This window comes from Glycine max, chromosome 19 (genome assembly GCF_000004515.6).
Source record: "Glycine max cultivar Williams 82 chromosome 19, Glycine_max_v4.0, whole genome shotgun sequence".
Classification (NCBI taxonomy): Eukaryota; Viridiplantae; Streptophyta; class Magnoliopsida; order Fabales; family Fabaceae; genus Glycine; species Glycine max.
This window is the reverse complement of record NC_038255.2, coordinates 5,251,538-5,278,072: the sequence shown is the minus strand read 5'-3', so window position 1 is coordinate 5,278,072 and position 26,535 is coordinate 5,251,538. Positions and strand designations below refer to the sequence as shown.

The window sequence follows — 26,535 nt, the reverse complement described above, 5'->3', positions numbered from 1 at the left end:
AATATACATAGTTTATTTAGCTATTAAAAAACCAAAAGTTATGATGATAAATTGATTAAGATTAATTTTCAACTACGCATTCACTCTTAAAAACAAAATTTAAAAAAAAAATCAAATGAAATATGAGACATCTTGATTTTAAATTTGAAGCAATAAAAAATGCATTACAAGCACATTTACATGATATTTTGTGCACTATCATAATAACACAACAAGTTTCAAAACTAAATCTCACTCATTCTACAATGCTTTTCAAATGTATTGATGCATAATTCACATAAGACATGACAAATTTGTATGTGCATCACCAAAAGTTTAATTAGATTTCCTACCAATTATCATTAAATTAATAATATATAAGATATTTTAATTAAACTAATATATATATATATATATATATATAATATGTGTGAGGCGGGACATGATAGATACTATAACACCGGCATCTATCTCCATTTTTACTATAAATGTATCCATGAATCCATTCCCAATAAATAAGTATTTATTTTACTCGTTTTTAGATATTCATAGAATCTGAATACACTTTGTCATCCTTATCTATAAGGATTTAACCTTGTGTGTAATTCTAACCTTGTGTGTCATCCTTATTTATTTATTCATGATGAAAATGGAATGTTGATCTTTAATTTTCATATGCTTTAATTAATAACAAAAACAGTGAAATTAATATCTACTTTCTAAAAAAATTAGAATTAGCTCAAGCTGAACCTTAGAAATAAAAGGATATGTGATTTTGCAACTAAATAAGTAAAGTTTAATAAAGAGAAACCACTACTTATAATACTAATATTGTGTCACTTTCTCACCTTTCAGCACCATTTTAAAAGAATAATGTCGTTCTCATAAATAAAAAAATCATAACACTTTTTTACATTATTTTTTTTAAGGTTCTCTTAATCACATCATCTATTTTATTACACACTTCTTTCTTTCCTCTCCCTATCTCTTTCTTTGCTGTGAAATGTGGAAATACTAGTATGTTGTTAAAACAGTATTACTCTTTTGGAAAAATAGACATCTTCTCGCCTGAATGCCACAAAATAATTAACATAACCTAAAAGGTGGCAAATGATCATCACTGAATTATATGGGCCCTTTTATTTTGCTATACCAATATAAGCTATTTTAGACCTAGTAATTCGAGTTTTTTTTTTCAAGTCATTTTCTTCTATCGACCAAAAGAAAAGTTACTCTCTTCCATTCAAATTTGCAACAGGCTGTGAGCACAAGGAACCTCAAAAGTGATGGGAATTCCTAGAAAACAAGATTTTGTTAACAATCTCATTGTGCTAGGAGTGTTATTAAATTATGAGCACATACTTAAGTTAGAAATCACTAATATTATCGTCAGATTCTAAAAAAATAAATGATAAAACAGGGTAAACTTTTACTTTTTTATTTAATACTTTATTACATATTAGAAAAATTATTTTAGAACATTGCAAATTTGCAATACCTTTGTGAATTATTTATTTATTCATTGTGAGTTTGTGACAACTAAAAGTATCTATCATGCATAATTGCTTATATGAATTGTTTATTATAATTTTGCAGGTTTTATAATTTCATATAAATTTAATTATTTTAAACAAAAATTCAACGATAAAATTGTTAAAGTGAGTGCTTACATTAATTTTGTAGGTTCTATTATGATTAAAAATATATTATTTATGATATAATGTTGTTAAATAACGGTTGCTTATACATGCAACAATATTTATATAAATAACTTCACCTCATATGTTCCGGTGAAATGTTCTAACAAGAGTGAAATGTTCTAACAAGAATTTACACGCGAGGGAAAGCAACAAACCTGCAACATCAGGCATAACAAATGTCCAAGCTATAAAGAAAAATGAATGTGCCTTCATCTTGGGTAAAAAATATATAAATTAAAATATACTTTTAATCTCTAATAAATATTCAAATTTTTATACTCTGATAAAAAAAATTTACACTGAATTCCTAATAAACTAACAATTCTTTTTGGTCCCTGACATTTTTTATAATTCTTGATAAATTAGAAAAATTTAAAAATTAATGACAAATGTTAAAAAATTATTAGATAACAAATACAAAATTCATTAATTTATTATGAATTTTAAAAAATACCAAAAACCAAAAGTAAAATTATTATTTTATTAAGAACTTGATGTAAAAAAAATATCAAGAAACAAATATAAAATTTATTAATTTATTATGGACCTAAAATACAGAATGTTATTAGTATAAGAATTTCTTCTTTTTTTTTTGGTGAAAGAGAGGGGAAAAGGCCCCTAAGCAAAACTTAATAATCTCTCGGGAAAGTTACACCCGTTAAAATAGCGTTTGATAAAAAATGAGGAACAACCTCGAAAATTCTCAATTGTCTATCTAAGTCTAACCCAAATTTGGCAAGATAATAAGCAATTTGGTTACCCTCTCAAAGGGTATGCAACCACACGAAAATCCCTCCTTGCTTCTCAAAAGAATTGCTATTACGAATCATAGGAAAACAAAGGTGGTGGGAGGGACAACCCTGATTCAAGAGAGTAAAAATAGCCACCAACGAGTCAGATTCTACCAAGAATTGCTTATGGCCTCTACTCCAAGCAATCTGAATTCCAAGCAATATCACCCAGAGTTCTCTGCTACTACAACAGGGCAGTACCCAACATCTGCAGCAAAGAAGTTCACCTTACCATTAGAGTCTCTGAAGACCCTGCCTGCAACAGCCTTCTTCATGTCATTGTTGATAGCTCCATCAGTATTCAACTTAAAATGATCATTTGGTGGCTTATTCCAGCAAATGTTTCCATGAGCTAGAACTCTAACTTCAACAGGCACAATAGAAGTAGATTACTGGATGCTTTCACTTATCCCATCAGTTTTGGCCAAAATCTGAATTGCCACTGCATCTGGCTGAAGCTGATAGTTTTCGAAAATAGTTTTGTTTCTTCACCACCACAGGTTATTAAGAGCAACTGCAAATACTTGATCCCAATGTCTGCCATCAACCTTTGCGAAGAAACCGGAATGCATGCTCTGAAGAAACTGCAATTCCAACCTACCTTGATCATCAACATAATGAGAAACCAGATTTGAACTTAATCGCGCAGAAACAGTGGTTAAAGCCACATCCCCAAGCTTACCACCTTCAGGAATCCAGCTATGATTCCAAAATTGAATTTGAGCTCCATCGCCTATGGTCCTTCATAAGTTTTGTTGCACCTTCACCCAACTGTTACAAATCCCTTTCCACAAATTAGAACCCGCCCTATTAGTATCAATAATGGGTAACATGTCATCACCACACTTATACTTCGCTCTCATGATTTGAACCCTTAGGTCCTCTCTACTCAACATAATGCCCAACCAATCTTCATCATATACGAAGTGTTAACCATCCTAGATGGATCTAGGAAAGTACACAGACTGCATTGCATAGGAGGGTAACGCTTGAAGAACAGACGCAACAATTTATATACATATTTATAAAAAAAATAAAAAAATCTCTCTCTCCTACACATTTATCACATCATAATAATGAAGTAAAATAAACTATTGTATGTGTATCTCTTTCCGAAAACCCCTTATTCTCTATTCACACCCTTACTTTTGTTTTTTTACAGATCTTACATAAACTAGTTTCCGTGATATAATTATATTCTAACATATGAAAAATTGAATACGAGTTTTTGTACATATATATATATTACAAAAACTAGTTTCAGTAATATAAAAATTTACACTATAAATTCTGAAATGTATTAAAATATAATTAAATTATAAAAACTAATTTTCATGAAAAAAAAAATTTAAATAAAAAAATTAAACCAGCACCCTCCCTTTCCCATCCCTCCAAACTCCATTCAAGGATGAGCTAACCAGCACCCTACCTAACTAAAGTTGCTTGGTATTCTATATGTCAGAATGTTGTATAGTAGAGTTTGCCACTAGAATTACATGTGCTGCTGCAGTTAACATAAAATTCAAGGAGCTATCTCCGTTTTAGGCTAAGAAAATATTACATAAAAATAATAGCCACAAAGTAAAGAACGAAATGTAGTAACTCAATGCCCACCAAAAAGAACATACTATGCCACAATGAAGAAAGTACCTAACATCATAAAATACTAACAATGATCGTATGAGTATACATTACCGGAAGAAGAAAAGTTGATAAAAGAAAACCTTGTACTCTTCAGCAGCCACTTCAATTGGTTGCAGACAATTTTTAAATGTGAAATGGCTGAAACTTATATGGCAACAAAAAGAAGTCTTTGCTCAAATTAAAGTTAGAGATTTGGCAACAGAGAACAAATAGAGACTATACTTCTCACATTGAGTCCCAGGCATGAAATGACTTTAACCCCAAGGTATATATAGACAACAAATGCAGGAGGATCACAGATCATGCCAAACATGCTCTAAGCTGCACAGTTGCTCATGCCTAACATATTGTGAACTCCAACTTTACAAAACTGAAAGCTAATTATTGTATAAGCTATGCAAACAAAAGTAGCTTATCTAGCACTGAAAAATATTAGAAGACATTAGTCCATCCTCTAAAATAACTTCAAAATTATTCTGAATCACCAATAGCCATCTTATAGTATTTTTGTTATCAGCCAGATAGTATCATGCTACATCTTATCTTTTGAAGCCTATGTTATTAAAGAATACTTTCCAGTTCCTACAAAGTAAATATCACACATTTTTACAGTTTGTCAGCTGTTTATAAAACCTTAAGGTTGCAAAATAAGATAAAAACAACAGCCAAGCATTTCTCCCTCTCCAGGATAGTTGTATGTCCAAATATATTTACCCATTACACAATACTCAAATATGAGTCACAGGTGTGATATCAAACTATACATAAAAACAAAACATAAGAACCTTAATATAAAGCTGAGCCGTACTAGTCAACTCAACTAAGTTCATGTTCGGTTTAGTTCATTTTAGTCAAATAATTGCTTATTTTTCAGCTCCCTGAGAGAGCTTTTAAAAAATGCATGATTATTTCTCTAAATTTAAGCAGAACCAAATATGCTAAGATTAAGGCCAAGTAACAAAATAAATTCAGATGTCAAGTGCTAATATGACCTCACTAAAATGTTGAGTGTACAAAAGATATAATAAGAGAAAAGAAAGAAAAATCTATTACCCAAATGCATTCTACTCAAGAAGACAATGAAAAGATGAATAGTTTACATAAGAAAAACAAATTGCCTGTCCATGCCAAAACATAAAACGTGTAATAGAAAAACAGACATGAAAAAAGGATGAGATAACAGCATAAATAACTCGACAAAAGAAAGAAAATGAATGATGCTTCAGAAGCCACAACAAATATGGCATTTCCATCACACAAGAATGAAATAACAGCACAGCTGTGACTGTTTCATCGCAGCATCTGGCCACTGCAGAGAAGCTGTTGTGTCTTGTTTTTGTGGAGTGCCTGATTCATGCCCCAAATTGTGTCAATTTGCAGTTGTTGTAGCTGCAATTGATAATATAGTTAAAAGACCTTCTTTGCTCCAGATTGTTAGTCATCCATCCATTTTTTGGGGGATAATTTTGCAATTCCCACCTTTTTCATTAGATAGCGTTCAAATTTTAAAATCATTTTAAAGACTGATTTACACTGAATTGCATTCATTAAACAAATGCACTGCTCTCCTAGCCTCCCTTCTACTAGAGGTAAACTGTCTAATCCACAGTCCTCCAGCATGTTTCCAGTGAACACATAGCACTTGAGAAGTATTTCCAGCCAACCACATGACCTCTGTTCTGAGGTGTCTTTTCTGTTCACATCCTTTGGACTCTGTTTAGTTCATGTGACAGTCCCAGAGTGGTCACTATTATGTTTTCATATTTTTAGTGTGTCTGTTTTTCTTTTCCTCTATTCTTCAATTTTTCCTGGGTTGTGTTCAGATATGTAGCCACATGTTCTTTCTTGATGTATTTATTTTTCTTTGATGTTCCTTGACTTTTGTTGTTATTGACTAGTGTAATTAGCTTAAAACTATGGTTTCTGATTATTGATTATGAATGTCTTTAATTTTAAAAAAACAAATTAGTTTTTATATATGCGTGATATGAATTTTAAATATATATTGGTCATCCTATTATCCGCTATCTCCCTGAAATGGTTCTGGAGTTGGCTGCTCCACACTGCCACCTAGGTTGATAAACGGTCCTAGTTTTTTTTTTTTTATCTGAAATGTTAATTGTTAGTTTTTGTTAGCGGGGGATTCAACCTACCCCCCGCCCTCTTCATCCTTTACCACCAAGTCAACCTTATATCTTCCGTTTGAATCCCAAATAGTGGCAGAGTGACTAAGCCCAAAAAATGCTATAGTAGGAAAGCAAGTAGAGACGCGGCCACTGTTCTGACCAATCAGAACAAAGAAACTTATGAGTAAAATTTAGAAGAGAGCACAAAACAATGAGATAAAAGACCCATTTTAGAGAGATTAAAAATAAAACAAAGCAGCAACAGAACAGAGCAAGGCTGTATAGGTCATAGTTAGCAGGAAACAGGGACAGGTTCAACAGAAAATGGATAGAGGTCAGGGATGGCTGAAAACTGTCACTGCTAGCCAGAAAACACTTGGAAATGTTGCCAAGAGGGGTGGCTACTTCATAACAGAATGTTGTCAGAGAGAACAGTGGTTGCTAGTTGCTACTTCATAAAACAGAATGAGCAAAAGTGACTAAAAAAGTAGGATTTTGATTCTGATTCAGAGGTGGGACGAAATACCAAAATTTCACCCCTAAAGCAGCTATAAACAATGCTGTTTCATAGTTAAAATAGGTATTTTGTAATACACTCCAATAGTGCCAGGTCCAGCAGCAATTTTTCATGATTTTGCATGCTATTGCAGCCATGATAGCCACTACTTGATAAGCCATGATAACCTGCTATTCAATTTCTGTAGTTTGCTCTGGACACTCCATGACACGATTCTGAGATAGCGCCTCTATTTGGCACTATTGACAACTATGACTATGGTACTACAATAATTACGAATGGTTCACTTGCAGCTTTCTGCTCTAAACTCATGGTCCACATACTTTGCATGCCATACATAGATGTCCAAATAACATGTTTGTCCATGACGACTGAGTAGGCACAATAGGAAGAAGGAAAATCTCTGAAAACATAGAGATGGAATAAAGTCTTCCATTACACAAAACGAAAAAAAAGGGAGCATAAATGAACAAGAACCATCTTGTAAAAAATACAGTAACATTCAACTAAGGAATAATAATACAAGATTTTCCATTTCCTTAGAAAAGCAACTCTTTCGAGAAAGGATCAGCTAAAGGTAAACAAAACTGTAGATATATACAAATATGAGATAACCAACACTTTATATACAGCATGATTCTGAACACAGAACTTCATAAATCCAAAAATTATAACAGAATTTCATTAAAAGGAACAGTAAACCATTAACATGGTCCTTCTTGCTGTACACTTTAATTATTTGAATATAAACTGAGTATTGACAGGCATTCATTTTGGGTATATCCAGAGCATGCAACATGGTATGAAACTTATTCCAAAACCACCACAACACGAAAACTACTTACAAAAGATTTGTTCTCATCATCATCATCAGTTGTATGAGACAAAGCAAACTGCTATATACATAAGACCGAGTGTATAACCTGAAGCAACAACAGACAAGTCAAAATTGCATCCGTGCTGCCGCAAGCTCCAACAGACCACGAGCAGCCCTATTGACCTTCCCCTGCTCATAGTCCGGATCATCTGTGGGCAGCTCAAACCGACAAACCGGGCACGTGTTGCGAATGCCCAACCACGGAAAAATGCAGTCCCCGTGATAACAATGCGAGCAAGGCAACCTCCGGACCTTCTCCTCCAACAAAATCTCATCTTTGCAAATGGCGCACGCCACGTTCTTCCCCTGCAACAACTCCTCCTTCGACAACTCCACCAACGGGAGACTCTCCACAACACTCTTCGCAGCCGGAGGGCTTCCCTTCAAGGCACTCTCATTCTCAAGAAACTGCCCGAACAAAACATCATACTCTGCGGCATACACATAACCATCCTGAATTGTTAAGAAATCAGCACCACCAACAGCATTGCCCTCGTGCTCCAACACACCATTCACATTCCTCTCCGAATTGTTAACCGCCAAGAGAATCTCCCATTCGAGGTACCTCAGCGCCTCTTCCCCGGCATCCTCCTCCTCCTCCTCTTCTTCCTCCTCAACGGCATTAGTGAACCCTGACGCCACCGAATTCCCATCGCCATCATCACCTTCAATTTCAATCTCAACCTCATCAACCACCAAACCCAAATCCTCTCTCTCGTTCACCCTCTCCTCCACCTCCTCCCATTCAAACCCCTCATTCAGCGTCCTCTGATCCTCCAAACAGAGACTATCCCAACACAATCGAGCATCGAAATCCTCAAACCCACCGCCATCGCGAATCCCACCCTCCTCGCTACTCGATTCGGAATCCAAACCAAACCCTACAACCCTAACCCCGCTCGAACCATCCCCCACCGTGAAATTGAAAACTCTATCAGCATCGAAAACCCGATCACGATGATGATTATCCCCATTCGTTTGGCTATGGGGATCAATTTCAACGCCAAACCCTAACCCTAACACATGCTCCGTACGGTGGAGGTCGCAAACGACGTCGGAAAAGGGGTTTATGTCAGTGTCGTCGTCGCAGGAGCAGAGGCGAGTTTCGAAGAGATCGGTGACGAAGCAACTCACTGAGTCGGAATCGGAATCGGAGTGAGTGGATGAGGATGATGCGAAGGGATTGGAGGAATGATGATGATTAGACATGTTATGTTATGTTTTACGAAAATGGATTCAATGCGATTCTCTGAAAGAATCTCTCTCTCTCTCTGTGGGTGTGAAACCAAATGACAAGATTTTAAGGTTTGTGAAATTTTTCTTGTTGTTGTTGTTGATGTTCCTGTTGTGTTAGTTGCGTGCGTGCGTGTGTGTAATGTGACGTTGTTTTTCTTTCGTGACTGAGACTTGGGAGTCACCGGGAATTCGAGAGTGCGAAGTTGGGGAAGGAAATGTTACGTGAGATTGGCGTAACCGAGTACGTTGACTATAATTATTGTAGAGTTTATTTTAAATGGATGAATATTACTCCATCAGTTTTATTATAAGTGTGATGTAAGAAAAAAATGCTCCAAAATAAATATAATATTATTTTTTTATTTATATCTATTATATATTAAAGATAAACTATAAAATTTACATATAAATTTAATGTAAGGTTAATTTAGTAAATTAATTTTTTTTCTAAATTAAATGTTGTATTAGATAGTTTTACAGGTATAAAAAAACGTTAATAAATTGATTAAAGAAAGTTATAATTTTAAAAAATTAACTTGATTAAATAGATGAAACATAATAATATTAATATTAGATTCAAAAATTAACATTTATTTAGAGTATTGGAAAAAGAATTAATTAATGTTTATATGTCAAATGCCATGTTTTGGGATAATTTTTTCAAAGGCAACACTTATTTTGGGACGGAGATAATATTCTCTTTCATCTATATTTGTTACTTTCTGTTGGTATAAAATAAATTAGGATGACAATTATTGTAGAACAAGAGAAAATAATATTTGGATATTTATTTAAAATATTTTAATTACTAACTATTCGTTCAAAGTGATATTAGACTCGGATCAAGCTATCTAGTTCGAGCCTTATAGTAGAAAAAAACATAATTAAGAGAAAAAATCTCATTAAATATGTAATTAGCTAGGGTCTCAAACATTGATGACTTATTAACAAAATTGATGAATTTAGAACACACAGATCAATTAGCGTGAAATTAGTTTAATCTGAATATATAATTGCATTCAATCATTCTCTAAGCATTATTGCTTTATTTTTGCCCACTATAACCATGTAAAATTAATAACCCATATTATCAGAATATCATCAAACCAATGAAGGCACTAATTCAAGTATAAATTGATAACATAATATGCATAAATTAATAATAATAATAATAATAATAATAATAAAAATTAAACTTCACTTGTTATTACATTTTCTTTAAACTAAAACGGCATCGTTTTGAAAGTTTTATTTTGTAAAAAAAAAAACAATTTACCAGTTCCCAATCGAACTAATCAAACCCGTGTTTTGTATTTTTTTTTTCAACCATTATCACTCACTCTCTTTTAACCGTATTGTTTTCTCTATTAACTATAATTAATTAATACTTTAGTCAAAATATAATAACATTTTTCATTAATTAAAGACTTCTTAATGAAAAATATTTTAGTCAAAGTATAACCACAAATTTAATTATATAATTTTTTTACATTCTAATTTTTTTATATTTACACCTTTTTTATAAAAAAAAATTTATTCATAAAACATATATAAAAAAATATACAATAATTCATACATATTATTCAACTAAATCAACTAAATGAGCTAGATTTCCTTATTTTTTTCACCACATTATATATTTTATTTATATTTTTTTCTTTTGATTAAAGTACACTCCCCTCTTCTAAGCATAATAAAATTATAATGTCTTTTTTTTATTATTTTTAAAACTATATTTTCAATCTCTTAAGAGATTATTATGTGTTACAATTTAGTTCATTTCAATGTAAATAAATCTCTTATGGTCATTGCCTTTTCTTTCTATGTCAATATCAGCAACTAATTTAAAACTCTATTATGAACTTTGGAATATCAAAATATAAAATGAAGATTCTAAGTAAAGCTTCAAAGTTGATAATAATAACAATAATGGTAAGGATATTATTTCATGTAATAAAATCAAAATATCAATGATTCAATATTCAAAATAGTTTGGTAACTTTAAAGTTAAAAGAAAAAATATTCTTAAAATGTTCAATGGTAGTTTTTTTTACTGCAATGTTCTATGATAGTTACTCACCATTACTAACTAAATCGTTTCCATTAAAATAGATTGAAGTAAAATATTTGTTTGTCTCTCAAAAGGGGAAAGCTATGCTGTATTGTTATCCCCATCATGTGATCGTATCTAATAAACAATTTAAACTGTGAATATTTATTTTTATATAATTAAATTTCATAATAAAATAAATATTTTAAAAAATATTATGAAATACAACAACAACAAGTTCCTGTGAATAAATAGAAAAAGAAATCCTGTTATCTACTGAGCAATAATACATAGACATACAACAAATTCACTTAACACAAATAAAAATCACCCACAGATGAGATGAAACCAGTAAAACAAGAATTGATGTAAAAAGTCAAGAATTGAATTCCTGTATCTGTTCTCCTCACACTCCTAACTTCTGGCATAGAATCTGTGGGTTTAACTTCACTACCTATTGCTGATAGCTTGCTTTTGAAGTACTGTCCAGTGTCCACCCTACGAAACAAAAAGTAGGGGTAATAATCTATAACAATATATAACGAAAATAGGGTGTTTTAGTTTACATCTTTATACTCATCTTATCTTTATAACTATATTCATAACTTACTATTTTATTCATATAATTACCATTGCAACCACCAGTAACTTTTTATTATCTTTCTTTTTATTAAAAAAAACATAAAAAAACAATTAGGCACGAAGTGCCTGTTTTCCCCTGATAATTAATGAGAATTTCATTCTATGCACTTTTTTTTTCTTTTGTTTCCTTATGTTTATTTGAATATTTAAATCTTTTATCTCAGATGCTATTGCTCAGTTCTGTAAAACGTTATTATAAACTTAAGTCATAAATGATAATATTAATATTATATATATTCGAGTGTAACTCTTTTACACACTGTACATGCTGTATTTCTTCTCCGAGTAGAAAATTTCAGAAGAACATTATAGAGAAAAAAAACAAAATATAAAATTTTAAGCCAATTAATCTGTTCAAGTTAATCAGTTAAAGGGATTCTGGCCAATCTGTAATTTACATGTATAAATCAAAAACCAAATAAAGAAAGTTTAAAGTACCAACCTCATGGTCAGTGGCTGATGTCTCACTAGCTTCTTATGAAGGATCCTTAACATGTCTGCTTTAACTTCTGTACCAAAATTTTGTTCTCGCTTGCTAGTGAAGATATCTGTAGATAAATCACAACATTTTCAGCAAGCCAGATAAAGGGAAGATATCTCACGTTTAGGCATATCATTTATCAAAGTCTTATTGTCTGTTGATCTTTTTCTACCTCATCTATCATCAAGATCATTAATATTTTAAAAAAGAATACTGGAAAAACTACATGCATGGGGCACCGCATCAACTTGGTGTGTTACACTACAGCTTATTCTTCTTACTCAGAATTTTCAATCAACTTAGTTTCCTTGTAAATTAAAGGTGTAAATTGGAAGAACCCACATGCATGATGACACAGATTAGAAAAATAAATAAATCTTATTCAGTAAGCGGAAAAATCATATGAAACGAATGCTTAGTCCAGTCACTCATACTGTGCTTATGCACATGAACACTTGAATATGAAAGAAGTAAAGTTCATACCCGAAAGGCAAGGTAAAATATGCATGTGCACTATAACATTGATGTTTATCCTATACCAGGGCATCAATCTGTTTATAGAGATGAGGTGTATATGAAACTTTGTGAAATCTGAGTAATTGGAAGAGGTCGAGGAATAAAGGCAAGTGGAAGGGTATGATTATGAATTGTGATTCATTTCATCTCAAATAAAATTACCTTCTGCTTAAGACGCTCTCTCTCGACAGCCAGCTGTGTTACCAATTTTTTGAAAAATTTGGCCTGCTTTCCAATGTCCTCTACAGTTGCCATTTTCACTTCCTCCTCTCGTTGAAGGGACCCCTCAAGGCTTTCCAATCGACTCCGCATAAAGCTGAGTTCCTCATTCAACTCGGCATTAGATTCTGACAAAATGATACAATTGTCCTCTGTGCTATCAGCCCTACCCTCAGCTTTAGAAACCTTTGACTTGAGATCCTTTATCACATTTTCCATATCTCTAATTGTGGAATACAACTTACTTTGTTTCTCCTGACTACCTTTAGCAGATGCTGTCATTTTCTGCAATCGTAGATTAGATTCTTTCAACTGCCTCTCTAGCAACTCTGCTCTTGTAGATGAGCCTCTCAAAAGAGCCAGCTCCTCATCGAGTTTCGAATTAGTCTCTGTCAATAACTTACACTTAGTTTCTGCACTATTAGCCCTACTTTCCGCATTATATACAGCTTCTTTCAGTTCAACAATAACACTCCCCATGTCTCTTGCTTCAGAACACTTAACATTATACTGCTTCTGATATTCATCAGCAGAGGCCTTTGCATTCAGTAGCTGAAATTCCGATTCTTTTAGTTGCTTCTCAAGTGAAGAGACCTTATTACTTAAAGCAGAGACCTCAGAATTGGCAAAGGTTAGTTTATCTTCAGCATCTTTTAGATTAGCTCGAAGCTCAGATTCACGATGACTTTGACCATTTAAACTGAACTGAGAAATGTGGAGTTTACCTAAAAGGCCTTTTGAAATTCCTAACAGAATCTCACTTGCATTGTCTGCCTCAAGCCATCTTTCCCAAACATCAATTGCTTCTCCCTCCATGTTAACAAACTCTTGCTCTGAAAAGAACATCTTTAGTCTTAAATTTTCTTGAATTTCTCTCGAATCATTTATATCCTTCTCAAGATCCATTTCTCTTGCCAATGATTTCTCTAGCATTCTCAGAATATGTCTTTGTTGCTCAACTGTTTGCAGTTTTATCTCTGCATTTGCACTCAAAGATTTATCATCCTCTCTGATGATTTCACCTGCATCACCATTACCTGTTGTCATTGAAAATCCCCCCAATAAAAAAAAAGAAACCTTTACAAAAATAGAAGAACTGTTCACGCAAATCTATTCTTAGTTGTCACACATCAATCAAGAAACAGAAATTTTGAGCCAGTCAGGTCAATGATCTTCACAGTACTTTCTTCTTTCACTCTTTTTTTTTTGTTTCTTTCAATTTTGTAATAAAAGTAATCTAGAAGAAAAGTTCTGGCAGCTTTCACACAATCAATTTCACAGGGAAATAGAACAGATATCCCAGATAATAGGACAGACACAAAAGAATACCCTTTAATAACAACTTCATGAAAACATAAATATTTAAATATGTTTTTAATCCTTAAAAATATCACTTTTTTTTTTGTTTTAGTTACTATAAAAACTGTATTCATTTCTTGTCCTACAAAATGATGTAATTTTAATTCTAGTCCCTCATTATAATGTTTTTAATCTTAGTGAAGGACTAAAAAAGCCACATCATTTTGTTAAAAGTAGAAACAAAAAATAAACAAAATTTTCATAGTAACTAAAAAAATTATCTGTTGGCCAGGGATATCCCGGGTTCACAAAAAAGAAAAACAAAAAACAGTGATATTTTCAAGAACAGAAAACATATTTAATCCAAACATAAAATATGTAAACAAATAAACAAAAATGAGATCCTCTGCATACCATTTTCTGCCTTTTTTAAGGAAGACAAATTCCTCTGAAAACTGGCTGACTGCATCTTAATGCCATTAAACTCCTCTTCAAACTGCTTCAACTGTTGTTCATAATCACCCAACTTCTCTTGCATTGCAACAAAACCCTCTCCCAAATGAGTGCAAGAACACCCCCACTCTCTAGCCTCATCAACCCCACCTTGAAGGGTGTCCAACACTCCCTCCAACTCTCTCACCTCTGAATCCAACACCACAGACAACAGATCAAACTCCAGACCCTTTTCACCAATGTGATCCTCTTTCTCCAAGGCCTCAAGTTCACACTCCTTGGTTTCCACATGCATCACAAAATTGCTCAAGTTGGAAACTTTCTCAGAGAAACAAGCCAAACCCAAATCAAGGCTTGTGAGCATTGTGCTGTAAACATCACCCAGATCTCCCATCACATTTCCACTGGGTGATGAAACAGCAACACCTTCAAGATCAACAACACTGGCATCATGTTCAGCACTTTCAGTGCTCATTGTAGCACCCTTTTTGTTCTAGAAATGTGGGAAGGAAGTTATGTACTAAAAAGGAAAGAAATTTAACTGAAATTTTGCTGCCAGAAAAAGTTATGCCACTGAATTTGGGGAATGAAATTGGGAAAAGGGGATTGCAGAATTGAAACAAAGAATGCACTGTTTGATACAATTGAAAGTGGAAATAGAATCAGAATTTCTCCAATTACAATGTTTTGGAGAGAATAAAAAAAAATTAAATTATGCCGTTGATCCGATCTCTAATTTGCAAGTTCCATTGGCAGTTAAGCTTACACGGTTACACCGCGCCCTAACTGCAACGCATCGTTTTTGCGTCCCAACAGTTTCTTTTTTGGGTTACAGTTTTTTATTTTTATTTTTTTATACTGGAGGGTTAGTTAATTAGTTTAATTTTTATGTACAGTCAATTATTAGTTTTTTTTTATCCGTTGGAGTTTGTTATTAGTCAGTATCAAGATTATTATATTATTAATTAATAAATATATTTTAAATATATTTTTAAAATAGTTATTATAAAAATCTATAAATACTATATAGGTTAATATATGATTAGATATGTCAATAGATTCTAAGTAAATTTTTAAATTAATTTCGTTCACCTATTGTTTCAAATGTAGTGTTAAATGTTTTGTAATATATTAAATGACTAATTTTAAATTAAAATAATTTTATAATAAAAAATTAAAGAAAATAATAAATCATTTAATAAGTATAAATGATATTTTAATATTGTAGTAATTAATTTTATTTGGTGGGGTTTAAATTTGGAGACAATAGCACTTGAGTGTTATACATCTTTTCTTAATTTTGATATAATGTTTTATTACTATTTAATAAGTGTCATTGTAAAGGTAATGATATTTTACTTTACTTTTTAGATAAATATTTTATTCCTTTTTTTGTTATCTATATTGGAAAGATAATTGTATTTTTTTTATCTTTCTAAATAAACTACTGAAATATCATTTATTCTTTATTTTAATAATATTTTCTTTTTGTAATTTGTTATTACTATTTACCAGATAATAAACTATTGCATTGTCAATGAAATAGCCATATTAATCTTTCATTTTTATTAATTTGAATATTAATTTTTTTATTAATCTTTGGCAAACTTATGTACACTAATATAAGATATTGACAACTTAAGTTTCAAAACACGTAATTTTTTTTCTTTTTCTATCATAATTCTAAAATATTTCTCTTTTTTTTTTATATTCTAACGTGTTTTTTAAATTGAGTTCACAGATTTAAAAACATTGATTTCTAAACTTTGAAAAAATAAAATATAATTTGGTTAAAACAATTTACTTATTCATTTTTAGTTAAAAAATCATTAATGTGTGGAAATAATTCTTGCTATATTAATATTTATTTTGTAAATTATAAAAAATTGAATATAAATTCAACCGCAAATATTTTATGTCATATGCAAAAGATGTTTTGATAAATTATTTATGTAATTAAATTTTGAAATATATAATTATTAATTGTTTATATGAAAATTGATATATATATATATATATATATATATATATATATATATATTAATATCTATATAGAATAAAAAATATTTATTAACTAAAATTAAATTTCATACTTGGTCCCTCCTACGAGAGTCTTGCTTCATAGTAAAGTATAATTACTCATAAATTTATACCAAGACAAACAAACATTTCAACGTGTTTTAGTATTATTTTGCTTTCCAAACTGTGCATCCACTTGAAAAATCAACCAGAAACGTCTATTTTCCATTTATTGCATCTCTCTTTCAAATAGGTCCTTTTAAAGAGCAATAATTATACGCAACTCAAATAATTCATGTTAGGAAAATGAACACTGTTGATAATCAATAAAAAAACTTAAATTTAATTTTGTTCTTCCCACTTTTTAAAATGCAATTTTGATTTTCTTACTTTTGAAATAAAATCATTTAATTCCATTATTTTTTAAAAAAATCATAATTTTAATCCCCTTATTTTAAACTAGAAAAATTTAGTTCATACACTTTTGTAAAATCTGAAATTTTGATTCTTTCGTCAAATTAAAAACATATTAACTATTAAAAGATTAATATTGACTATAATATACATTAAACAAATAATCTTGTGTCTAGTTACTAAATTTGAATCAAAGGTTAATTTCTTATAAATAAATATTTTTTAAATTTGATAGAAACTGTGAGGGGTTAAATATCTCTAATTTAAAATAGAGGACTAAAATTACAAACTAAATATTTCTAATTAATAATAAATGACTAAAACTGTGAATTTGAAAAAATTAAAAGGAATGAAGTTATATTTAATCCTAAAAAAAGGAGCGAAAAAAAAAGATAATGGTCATCTGTAAAATTATGAATTATGTGCAAAAGCTTTTATGTGCTAATTAAGTAACAGTATTGTTCTTTAACAAATTGTATAGTACCATACAATTAAAAGCCATAACCCTAAGGAAATGCTTTTAAAATTTTCTTTATAATTAAAAAATATTATTTTAACTATTTACTATATAAATTTTTAAAATAAAAACAAAAATAAAAAAATATTTACTTAAAGTAAACACATCCTTAAATTTTAATTATCAATAATATTAAAAAAATATATAAGAGAGAACATGATTAGTTGATGACCAAATACTGATTAATGTCTTTCGAGGTCAATACATCATTAAAGTAAATATAATTTCGCTAAATAAATTTTTACTAAACGCATGACTAAACCAGACCCAATATCACAGAAGTAAATATGATTTCTCTCAACAAATATTTATACCAAATTGTGTCAAATTTATTGGTTATCCAAAAAAAAACATATTGAAGTATGGACTAAGCAACATACTCAAATACAACTATATGCAACAAATAAATACACATGCAATTCTTATGCCTTAACACATGTAATTGTTATGCTGTCCACAAAGGTGTTCAAATTTCATGTGAAATGTTATTATGCTTTATCTCCTATTGCAGAGTGATGAGGACACCCAATCTGTTTTGGTAAATTTGAGCAGGTCATGAGGTATCAATTGTACGAGGTTAATTGGTTAAATATGATTGTGATTTATGTAAAATAAGTAAATTTTTAAGTTTTGGATACTATAAAAGAAAAGAATGAAATGAAGAAAATGTAATGAATATTAGTAATTTGATAGGAAAATAAAATAAAAGATAAAAAAAATGTAAAACGAGCATAACAATTAAGCTGAAAAATGGTAATATGTTATTATTAAAAATGTCTTTAGAATTAGAAGAGATTTCGTATACAGTAAAGTAAAGGAATTAGTTATTTTTTTTAATTATGTTTGTAGAGAGTATCCGTCAATGAATAATATTTTTTAAGAGAATTTGATTGATCACCATAGGTGAAATTTTCTCATTCCAATCACATTTATTTTTCATCTATAAATATCACATTCAACTCTTATTTAAGAAGATTCAATCTATTGTTGCTTAATTTAGAGACTCATTGGTAAAGAAATAATGTAAAACTACTCATGTCAACTAGAGGGGGCATGGAATAGGTTGTTGCACAAACAATTGTTGCTTAGGAAAAAAAATGTGGATCAACTTAACAATTTCTATTGCATTTCACGCTTAGTGATGTTATTAAAGTTCAGTAACAGACTATTTTGAAATTGAAAAAGAAGGAAATTGTGAAATCATGAAGCAGCACCTGATCATGTCCAGCCCCCTTGAATGACCGACCATAGCACGATCACATGGCGAACCACACGTTGTCGACATCCTCTCCCTTTCTGTCCCATGTTCACGGTTTTGTATGCAGTGCAAAACATTGTCGGTGTAGATCATCATTCTTCAACTAGAATGATGAACAGAGATCGAGTCTAATGAAAAAGTTTGTCTTCCATAACTTGATGAATTAAGGTTAATTAGAATATGTAGAATGATATATTGCCTCAAATACGTTTGCTTCCAAAATAGAATATGCTTGAAAAATAAACTACATGATCTCATTTTCTTACTTAATTTTAATAGCTTTAGATACAAAAAAAATTCATTTTTATTTAAAAATTATTTTTATGATTAAAAGTAAACAATTTCCTGCTTTTTTAATGTGTTAGCTATTTTTTAAAAAGAAATATCTACTTTTTTTAAGAAGCCAATATTATTTATTTCTTTAAAAACATTTTTTTAAAATTATTTTTCTTATGTTTAAACAAATTGGCTCATTGTATTGATTGACCTAGCAGCATGGTTGCTCGAATACTTGAGTTGCATGACCTACTCGATAATTCAGTTGATTAGAGTGGCCAAAATTCAAGAGGCATTCCCAAAGACACTTATCAAGTGGATTGAAGGAAGTTAATAAGACAAAATGCATAATGGGTAGGCACCATGTAAAATACATGAGTGGGGTTGTGGGCAAATATTTTTCTTTTTACTTAAAATATGTTAAATAATGTTTTTATCCTCACTAGCGGAAACACAACCTTTATTGTGTTTATGTGTCTATATTTTCATTGTACTATCGTGCTTTTTACATTAATTTTTTTTTATATTTTATCATACTGTGCATTAATGTATATTGTAGTATTATTAATAAATTGAATTATATATAAAAGTAAAAATTTACAAATATTACATACATAAAAATCAAAGTAAAATTTTTTATTTGTCGGCATTTCTATTATGATATCATATTCCACACTTGTAGTTGGTAATTATATTTAGTTAATTATAAAAAATATTAATAAAATAAAAATACTAAACTTGAATAGTTTTAGATGATCGAGGGATGAAAAAACATTTAGGTAGGATATAAGTAGTGTGGTAGATCTGGTGAGCTTTGACTAATCTGAGGGGAGAAATAGGAGGGTTAGGTCGTACTTGAAGGAATTTTCTAGAGAGATAATAATATATGAAATGAAGATATGGGTTCAGCATGGACAATATGGCATAATTGTTGAAAGGAAGATATCTATGATAAAGGTTGTTTGTCTCCTGTTAAAGTGATTTGGGTGTCTTGGTGGGCAAATTGCATAAAGGGTACTGAGAAATCAGACAAAATGGGTCCCAAGGTACTTAACCAGGTAATTAAATTCCTAAGGCCAAATCTGCACCGTGGAAGGATACTTGATAAAATGGAAGAAGAAAAGCATGAGATTGCATAGTAAGTGAAACTTGGGGGCATAAACCAGTACAATAAATGTGGTTACCATCACCAATCATTACTAGAAATGAAGGTGTAAGAGTAATACGCAGTTGTAAATGTTTGGCTAGGCAGGGTTGCATAATGTTATGTGAACGGTCAATATCAATAAGCACATTGACCCTGTGGCCCATTATAGAGCATGTAAGCCTAAGAGCTTGGGGTGTAGATGTTGGGGTACTTGTAAGGGCTTGTGGGGATAGTTGGAAGTGTATTGGAAAAGTATTGGGATCATCATTGGGGGGTTATCAGGTGGGTCATTAGGCGAATCATCTGGAGGTTGTGGTAACCATGGTTGTTAAACTCTCACTTTTAATCGTGGAATCGTACGATTTTACGATTCCACCAAGGGTCGGCGAGTTGAATCGGAAGTAGAATCGAAATCAGAGTAGAATCGTCAGATTTAGCGCAGACTCGGACGAATTTAGGTAGACTCGTGAGTCTGTTACGAGTCTATGGGTTTACAAAGCTTACTCACTTACTCCGTTACTCGCGACTCCGTGCTGAGCTACTCACCTCACCTTGTTCGAGTTCTGCTTTGAAAGCCCTCAGTCACGGTCCTCATCATCGCTGGCCCTCAATCGCGGTCCTCATCGTCGTTGCTCCTCCGTCATCGTCGCTGCTCCTCCGTCGTCATCGTTGGCCGCTGCCATGCTGGTCCTCACTCATGCTCCAAGCTTTGCTTCACGTCACGATGCTAAGGTAATTTCTCCTCTCCTTTCATGACCTAACTCGTTGAGTCGCTGGTTAAGAACGGTTCTGTTACTCTGTCTAGTTTAGCAACCAGAGTCAATTTGATTATCAAATCTAGATTTATTTAAGATGTATGTTGGCTATTCAACAACAATCTATGCATGTTTGCTGGGTAAAAATAGAAACAGATCTGCAGTAATATATTAAGAGATTGTAACATGATTGATGCTTGACGTCTATATTTGCTTCTATCCCTTTTTTTGTTTTGCTGCTTAGATGCATTTGATTTTAATGATTTTTGTGTGATTATCTTTGTTCATAATCAAATACATATGTGAATTTTAATGGATTTGTATTCCATTAGCAGAATTATAGGTGATTATCTTTGAGTTATTATGTTCTGAATGAAAAGTTTTATTATTTCATTTTAAAAATTTCTCTCAATTTGTGTTCAAATGTTTGCTCACAATGCTACATTGATATCTTCATACATAATCAGTAGAGGCAAACTTATTATAATGTTAAGTAGTTGAGTAGTCGAGCACTTGAGCTGACAAAAAAATTTTCAATAGTTGAGTTGAGAGTTTTTTTACTGAGCTGAAAAAAGGGTTACTCGATTTGATTTCTTTGCTAGTTAATGAAGTAGGGTGAGTTATTTATTTATTGTTTTGTATTTGATTTTTGGTAGGTTGATTATGTTGACTGTGACACCCTCTACCCTCACAAAAATCGAATAAAAGGAAATAAAATCATGCGAATTTTTTTAAAACGCATTGACTTTAAATTGATTTCAATAGATAAAGGGTTTGCATTCACTTAATAAAAGCATAGTAGAAATTGTTCGAATACAAAACATGCTCTGATATTAAGTGAATGCAAACTTAATCCAGACACAAACACACACCGGGAATGAGTTATCACATTCATATATAATAAAATATTAGAACATGTAAAACATATAATACTTAAAGTTGAATTTATATAATTAACATCACTTCACAAAATCACACACATTATGCACATCCATTCAAGTTCATCCACTCTAGAAAATAACATCAAACCACAATTGTTAACTCAATGAAAGTCAAACACATGCATTATGCAACAAATACTCTAGACTCAAGCCTACATGCAATGTGGTACCATTTTTCAGTGAAAAACCTTGTCGGGCGCCTAGGAGTACATGACAGGACATGCCTCACAATGGGTAAGTCAGGTTACTCTCACTAAGTGAAATCATAGGGAGACTAGTCAGGGTCACTCTGTTTTGCGAGAATGTTCCAACCATGTGGGATCGGCACAGGCTTAAAGGAGCACTCAAACCGGATGACCCCTAAGGCCTACACTCCGAAGAGTCCGTCAGGACCTCTCCCTCCTGATTTAGGTCCAACCCAAAAAACATTTGAACACACAGACTCTACTTATGAATTATGCAATGCACACAACTACTCAATTGTTTTCAAAATCTCAACTGTATATATATATATATATATATATATATATATAACATATTTTAACTCAGTGCACCTCAAGTGATTAAACTTGTCGGGTTCCCACAGTGGATCCCATCACAACTCATCGCGCATTAACTCGTCGTCCTTAAAGGGTCTTACAGTTGTGTGATTACATAATTCATGGCTCACAACTCAAAACATAGAACATCTCAACAATTATGTAATTCACAATCCATTACGTACTAAATGATTATCACTTACACACAGTCTCAACCACAATTTCATAATAAAATAATTTATCGCATCTCATGCATCCTACACATATCATTCAATAGTAACATTTACTTGACACAACAAAAATATAGATTAAACCGAATATATTAATTCAACAAAATAAATAAATAAAAACATCTACAACAATTAATTTGAGATGTGGCAAAAATAATTATGATTAAGCAATAATTTTACAAAAGTATTTAATTTATTATTATACATATATAACTAAAAAAATAAAATAAAATAATAATTTCACAACAAAATTTAATTTATTATATATATATATATATATATATATATATATATATATATATATATATAACTTAAAAGCAAAAACCATGTGTTACAAGTATAATATCTTTAATGATAAACATATTAAATATATATTATTGCACCTTGAAGGGAATATTTAACGGCTGAAATTCATTTATCAAAAAATATTAACATATGGATTTTTTTCACCTTAAAAAGAATGTTTATGTTGTAATTTGTTGATCAATTTAATATGTAGAAAATAGTAACATATCAAACATATTTGTTGCGCTCTAACGTATCAAAGTTTTTCATTGCAATTTTGTTAGACTATCAAATTAGTTTGTTAACAGTAAAATTTGTCAAAAAAAATAAAAATTTGAAATTAAAAGATGCAGTCTAACCATTAATTTAACAAACATATTTTTGAGACTACAAATATTTTATACTAAGATCAATCCTGATGCAATCCTACCCCGCAAGGGCATTGGATAGAAAACTCCAAGTAGATTGGGCCAGAGATGCAAGAGAAGGCCCTAGGGTTCTTATGAGCCTTAGGGTAGATTTCGGGCCCATGGGCTAAGTACGAGCCCACTTATCTTTGTAAATATTAGATTAAGGTTTCATTATTTTTGGGCCTTATATTTAAGGCTCCATAATGTAGGTAGGGTACCCTAGAAATATAGGATTTTTCAACCCTTGTATTTTAGGGCACCTAGACTAGTTTTTGTATTAGGGGTAGTTTTGTAATTTCACATGCACTAAGTGGATATTTGATGTGTGTGGTTGGAAATAAATTTAATTGAATTGGTAGAAGCCCAATCCAATTAAATTTTAGAGGGGAAGGTGAGCATTTGCTTACTACACCCCATTGCCACATCATATAGTCACACTTTGTGCATGTCCTTCATGCTTTTCATGCCTCATGACACCTAAGCACACTTAGTGGAGAATCTTGGAATTGATCTTGGATTAGTGGGCTGAGCCATAACTAAAATTCACTAATCATAATTAGTGAAATTTTGGCTCCAAATTTTGGCTCCACAAATTCAATTTCAAATTCAAGTGAAATTTGAATTCCCCTCCAATTTTGTGTGACACTTAGGCTATAAATAGAGATCATGTGTGTGCATTTTTTTCAACTTTGATCATTTGAATATTAAAATTCAGATTTCAAAGCTCATTTAGAGCACAAAATTTCGTGCTCTTCTCTCCCTCTCCCCTCATTCATCTCCTTCTTCCTCCAAGCTCTTATCCATGGCCTCCTATGGTGGTGAGCTTCTTCTAGACTCATCTTCTCCTTGAAGTGGCATCTCCTCTCTCTCTTCCTTTCTCTATTCCGCTGCCATTCATCTTCCAAGAAGCAAAGGAATCCATTGATGAAGAAGATCCTAGGCCTACAAGCTCCAATGGAGCTTGCATCATGTGGTATCAAGAGCATCTTCATCTAGGTGATGTTCTTTTGCTTCCTCTATCTTTTTGTTCGGTGAATTCTCTTTAATTCCTTGTTCTTCATCTTATTCTCCATGTATATCCTCCATTGTCTTGTGTTTTGGTGCTGTTTAGAGTAGATTCAAAAAAAAATAAACCGATTAAATCTTAGATCTACACTTGTTCTTGCATTTCTATGGTTCAAATTTTGTAGATCTACTCTTGAATCTTGTTTTTGTGTTGATTTTAGGTTCTATCAATTTTCATTCATAATATTCTTGTGCTGAACCTTTAGATCTAAGTTTTGTTCCAAAATATTGATTAGAAAAAAAAACACAAAAATCTAAGTGTAAATCACTTAATCCATATTGTCTTAGAGTCATGTTTAGTCATAGTAATTGTCACATTATGTTCTAAGTTTGTGTTGAATTTTATTTTGTTGATTGAATTCTAGATACATTTGTTCATGTATTCTTGTAATTCTTAGCCTATCTTTTGAATTTTGAGTCTAATTCATGCATGTTATTTACTTCATAACATGTTCTAAATCAATTCCTAGAAGTAGTCTTGTTCTTGAACTTTTTTTTGCTTTCTAAGTTTCCTACATGATGCCTATGATGAAGTTGAGTTGAGGTGCTGAGTTGTGGCTGGATTTGTGAATCAAAATAAGTCTTAAGCTCTCTTTAATTGTGTTATTCAAGATAATTGAGCATAAGCAAACACAAATTGTAACTATCCAAGCTTTAAGCAACATAAACACTACTCTTGATTTCTAGCCTGAAATCGCTGGTGCTGGCAGCTTGAACATACGAACTTGTATAAATTACTGGGAATTGGTCACTACGTTTTTTGAGCTTAAACTTTTACTGAATTTTCTAGACATCTGGACCAAAATTATAAAAAAATAACCAAGCGATTTGGATTAAAGGAAAAAATAAGAAAAATCTCACAAGTTGGCAGAAAAATCAGTGTCCAGGAAAAAAAAAACAAAAGTGAAAGGAAAGTGTGCTTGTTGTTTTGGCTCAAAATTTGTTCTATAATTGGTGCCTATTTTATACCAATCCTAGTTATGAAATTTCAATTGAAAATTATTGTGAAAACAAGTGCCAAAACTAGAGGTTTCTTAAGTCTTTTTTTTTAGAGTTTTTCTACTCTACTCTAGAGCCATCCTAGGTTTCTCTTTGAGTCCTAGCTTGGTTTTTGTGCTTTCCATTGCTTTAATTGTTGAATAATCCTTGGAAATTTGTCTTGTTAAAACTCTATTGGTTTATCTTTCATTTCATTTTTTTTGGTCTTTGGTTATTGCTTGTCTCTTTGTTTCCTTGCTTGTGAGTTGCCATATAGGGAATTGGAAAGGAGGATTGGTGCCATATCTTGAAGAATTTGAGTCAAGAAGCAAGGGGCCAACCACCTTAAGAGCTATTGGACTAAGAAGCACTCCAAATTGAGTGAAACACTAAAGAGAGAATAGCCACCACAATTGAGGACTTTTTTCTTTGTAATTTTGTAATTGGCAATTTGCTTTGCTTTCAAATTTTGTAACAAAAAGGCCTTTCATTGGAAATAAGTTGGGAGCCTCCGCTAGGTCACCCTACTTCCATTTGTGTGTAATAATTTTAGGCAATTTCCCCTTAGGATAGTGAGTGTTTTGTTGGGAACCTTAAATGAGGTCATCCAAACACTCTTAGGATCCGCCTAGTTTGCATTTCTTGCACTTTAATTTCTTGCTTATTTTCATAGCTTATTTCCTTTACCCTCCATTGTCAAACCTCCTAGATAGCTTGCCTTTTACCAATTAGTTTTTAACTTATCTTTCACACCTCTTTTAGTGTTTATTTTGGCTAGTTTCAACCATAGTTTATTTTAACTTTTGTTTTCAAACCCCCAACAAGAAAGAACCATAACTTAGGAACCAACATGAGTCTTCATTCTTCATCTAGTGTTAATGGTGAGGGTTCTACTCCTAAGGACCCCTTGTATAAGATATTAGATGAGTTGAGATCCCTTAAGTTGTGGAAAGAAAAACAAGAGAGAAAAGAAAAAGGTAAAAAAAGAGTGGAAGAAATAAGTCAAGATGAAAGAAAGAAAATAAGAAAGGAAGAAAGAAGAAAAATAATGAAAGAAATGAAAAGAGAAAAACATGTCTCCTATAGTAGTCATAACTCTTGCAAGAGCCTAAGTGAAGAACTTCGTGGCTATTATGAAGGAAGGCATAGGTCACATCTTAGACCTCACTCC

At 31.7% G+C, this 26,535-nt stretch overlaps 2 protein-coding genes across 4 annotated transcripts; both read right to left on the bottom strand.

Annotated features, from left to right (window-relative positions):
• Nucleotides 1-2,423: 2,423 nt before the first annotated feature.
• LOC100789524 (E3 ubiquitin-protein ligase Praja-2) lies at nucleotides 2,424-9,112 on the bottom strand. The gene has a single exon (XM_014772088.3). It carries the CDS (start codon nucleotides 8,841-8,843, stop codon nucleotides 7,701-7,703), a length of 1,143 nt encoding a protein of 380 aa, XP_014627574.1. The 5' UTR covers nucleotides 8,844-9,112; the 3' UTR covers nucleotides 2,424-7,700.
• Nucleotides 9,113-11,104: 1,992 nt separating this feature from the next.
• Nucleotides 11,105-15,350, bottom strand: LOC100792338 (WPP domain-interacting tail-anchored protein 1). Of its 3 annotated transcripts, none has more exons than XM_041012950.1 (4): nucleotides 14,492-15,350; nucleotides 12,722-13,815; nucleotides 12,005-12,110; nucleotides 11,105-11,413 (listed from the first exon to the last, which is right to left on the bottom strand). In XM_041012950.1, the coding sequence occupies exons 1-3, from the start codon at nucleotides 15,003-15,005 to the stop codon at nucleotides 12,051-12,053; spliced, it is 1,668 nt and encodes a 555-aa protein (XP_040868884.1). In that variant the 5' UTR covers nucleotides 15,006-15,350; the 3' UTR covers nucleotides 11,105-11,413; nucleotides 12,005-12,050. The 3 variants fall into 3 exon arrangements, with proteins under 3 accessions (XP_040868884.1, XP_003554950.1, XP_006603943.1); XM_003554902.5 differs by having other exon boundaries at nucleotides 11,105-11,418; nucleotides 14,492-15,349; XM_006603880.4 differs by having other exon boundaries at nucleotides 11,105-11,418; nucleotides 12,722-13,800; nucleotides 14,492-15,347.
• Between the last annotated feature and the right edge of the window lie 11,185 nt (nucleotides 15,351-26,535).

Bases quoted from the DNA above. Each gene is read 5' to 3' on its own strand.
- LOC100792338 (XM_041012950.1), bottom strand. From the start codon at position 15,005: ATGAGCACTGAAAGTGCTGAACATGATGCCAGTGTTGTTGATCTTGAA. The intron at 13,816-14,491 runs GTATGCAGAGGA...CAATGACAACAG, and splicing joins CTTAAAAAAGGCAGAAAATG to GTAATGGTGATGCAGGTGAA. The intron at 12,111-12,721 runs GTAATTTTATTT...ATTTATCTACAG, and splicing joins GAGAGCGTCTTAAGCAGAAG to ATATCTTCACTAGCAAGCGA.
- LOC100789524 (XM_014772088.3), bottom strand. From the start codon at position 8,843: ATGTCTAATCATCATCATTCCTCCAATCCCTTCGCATCATCCTCATCC.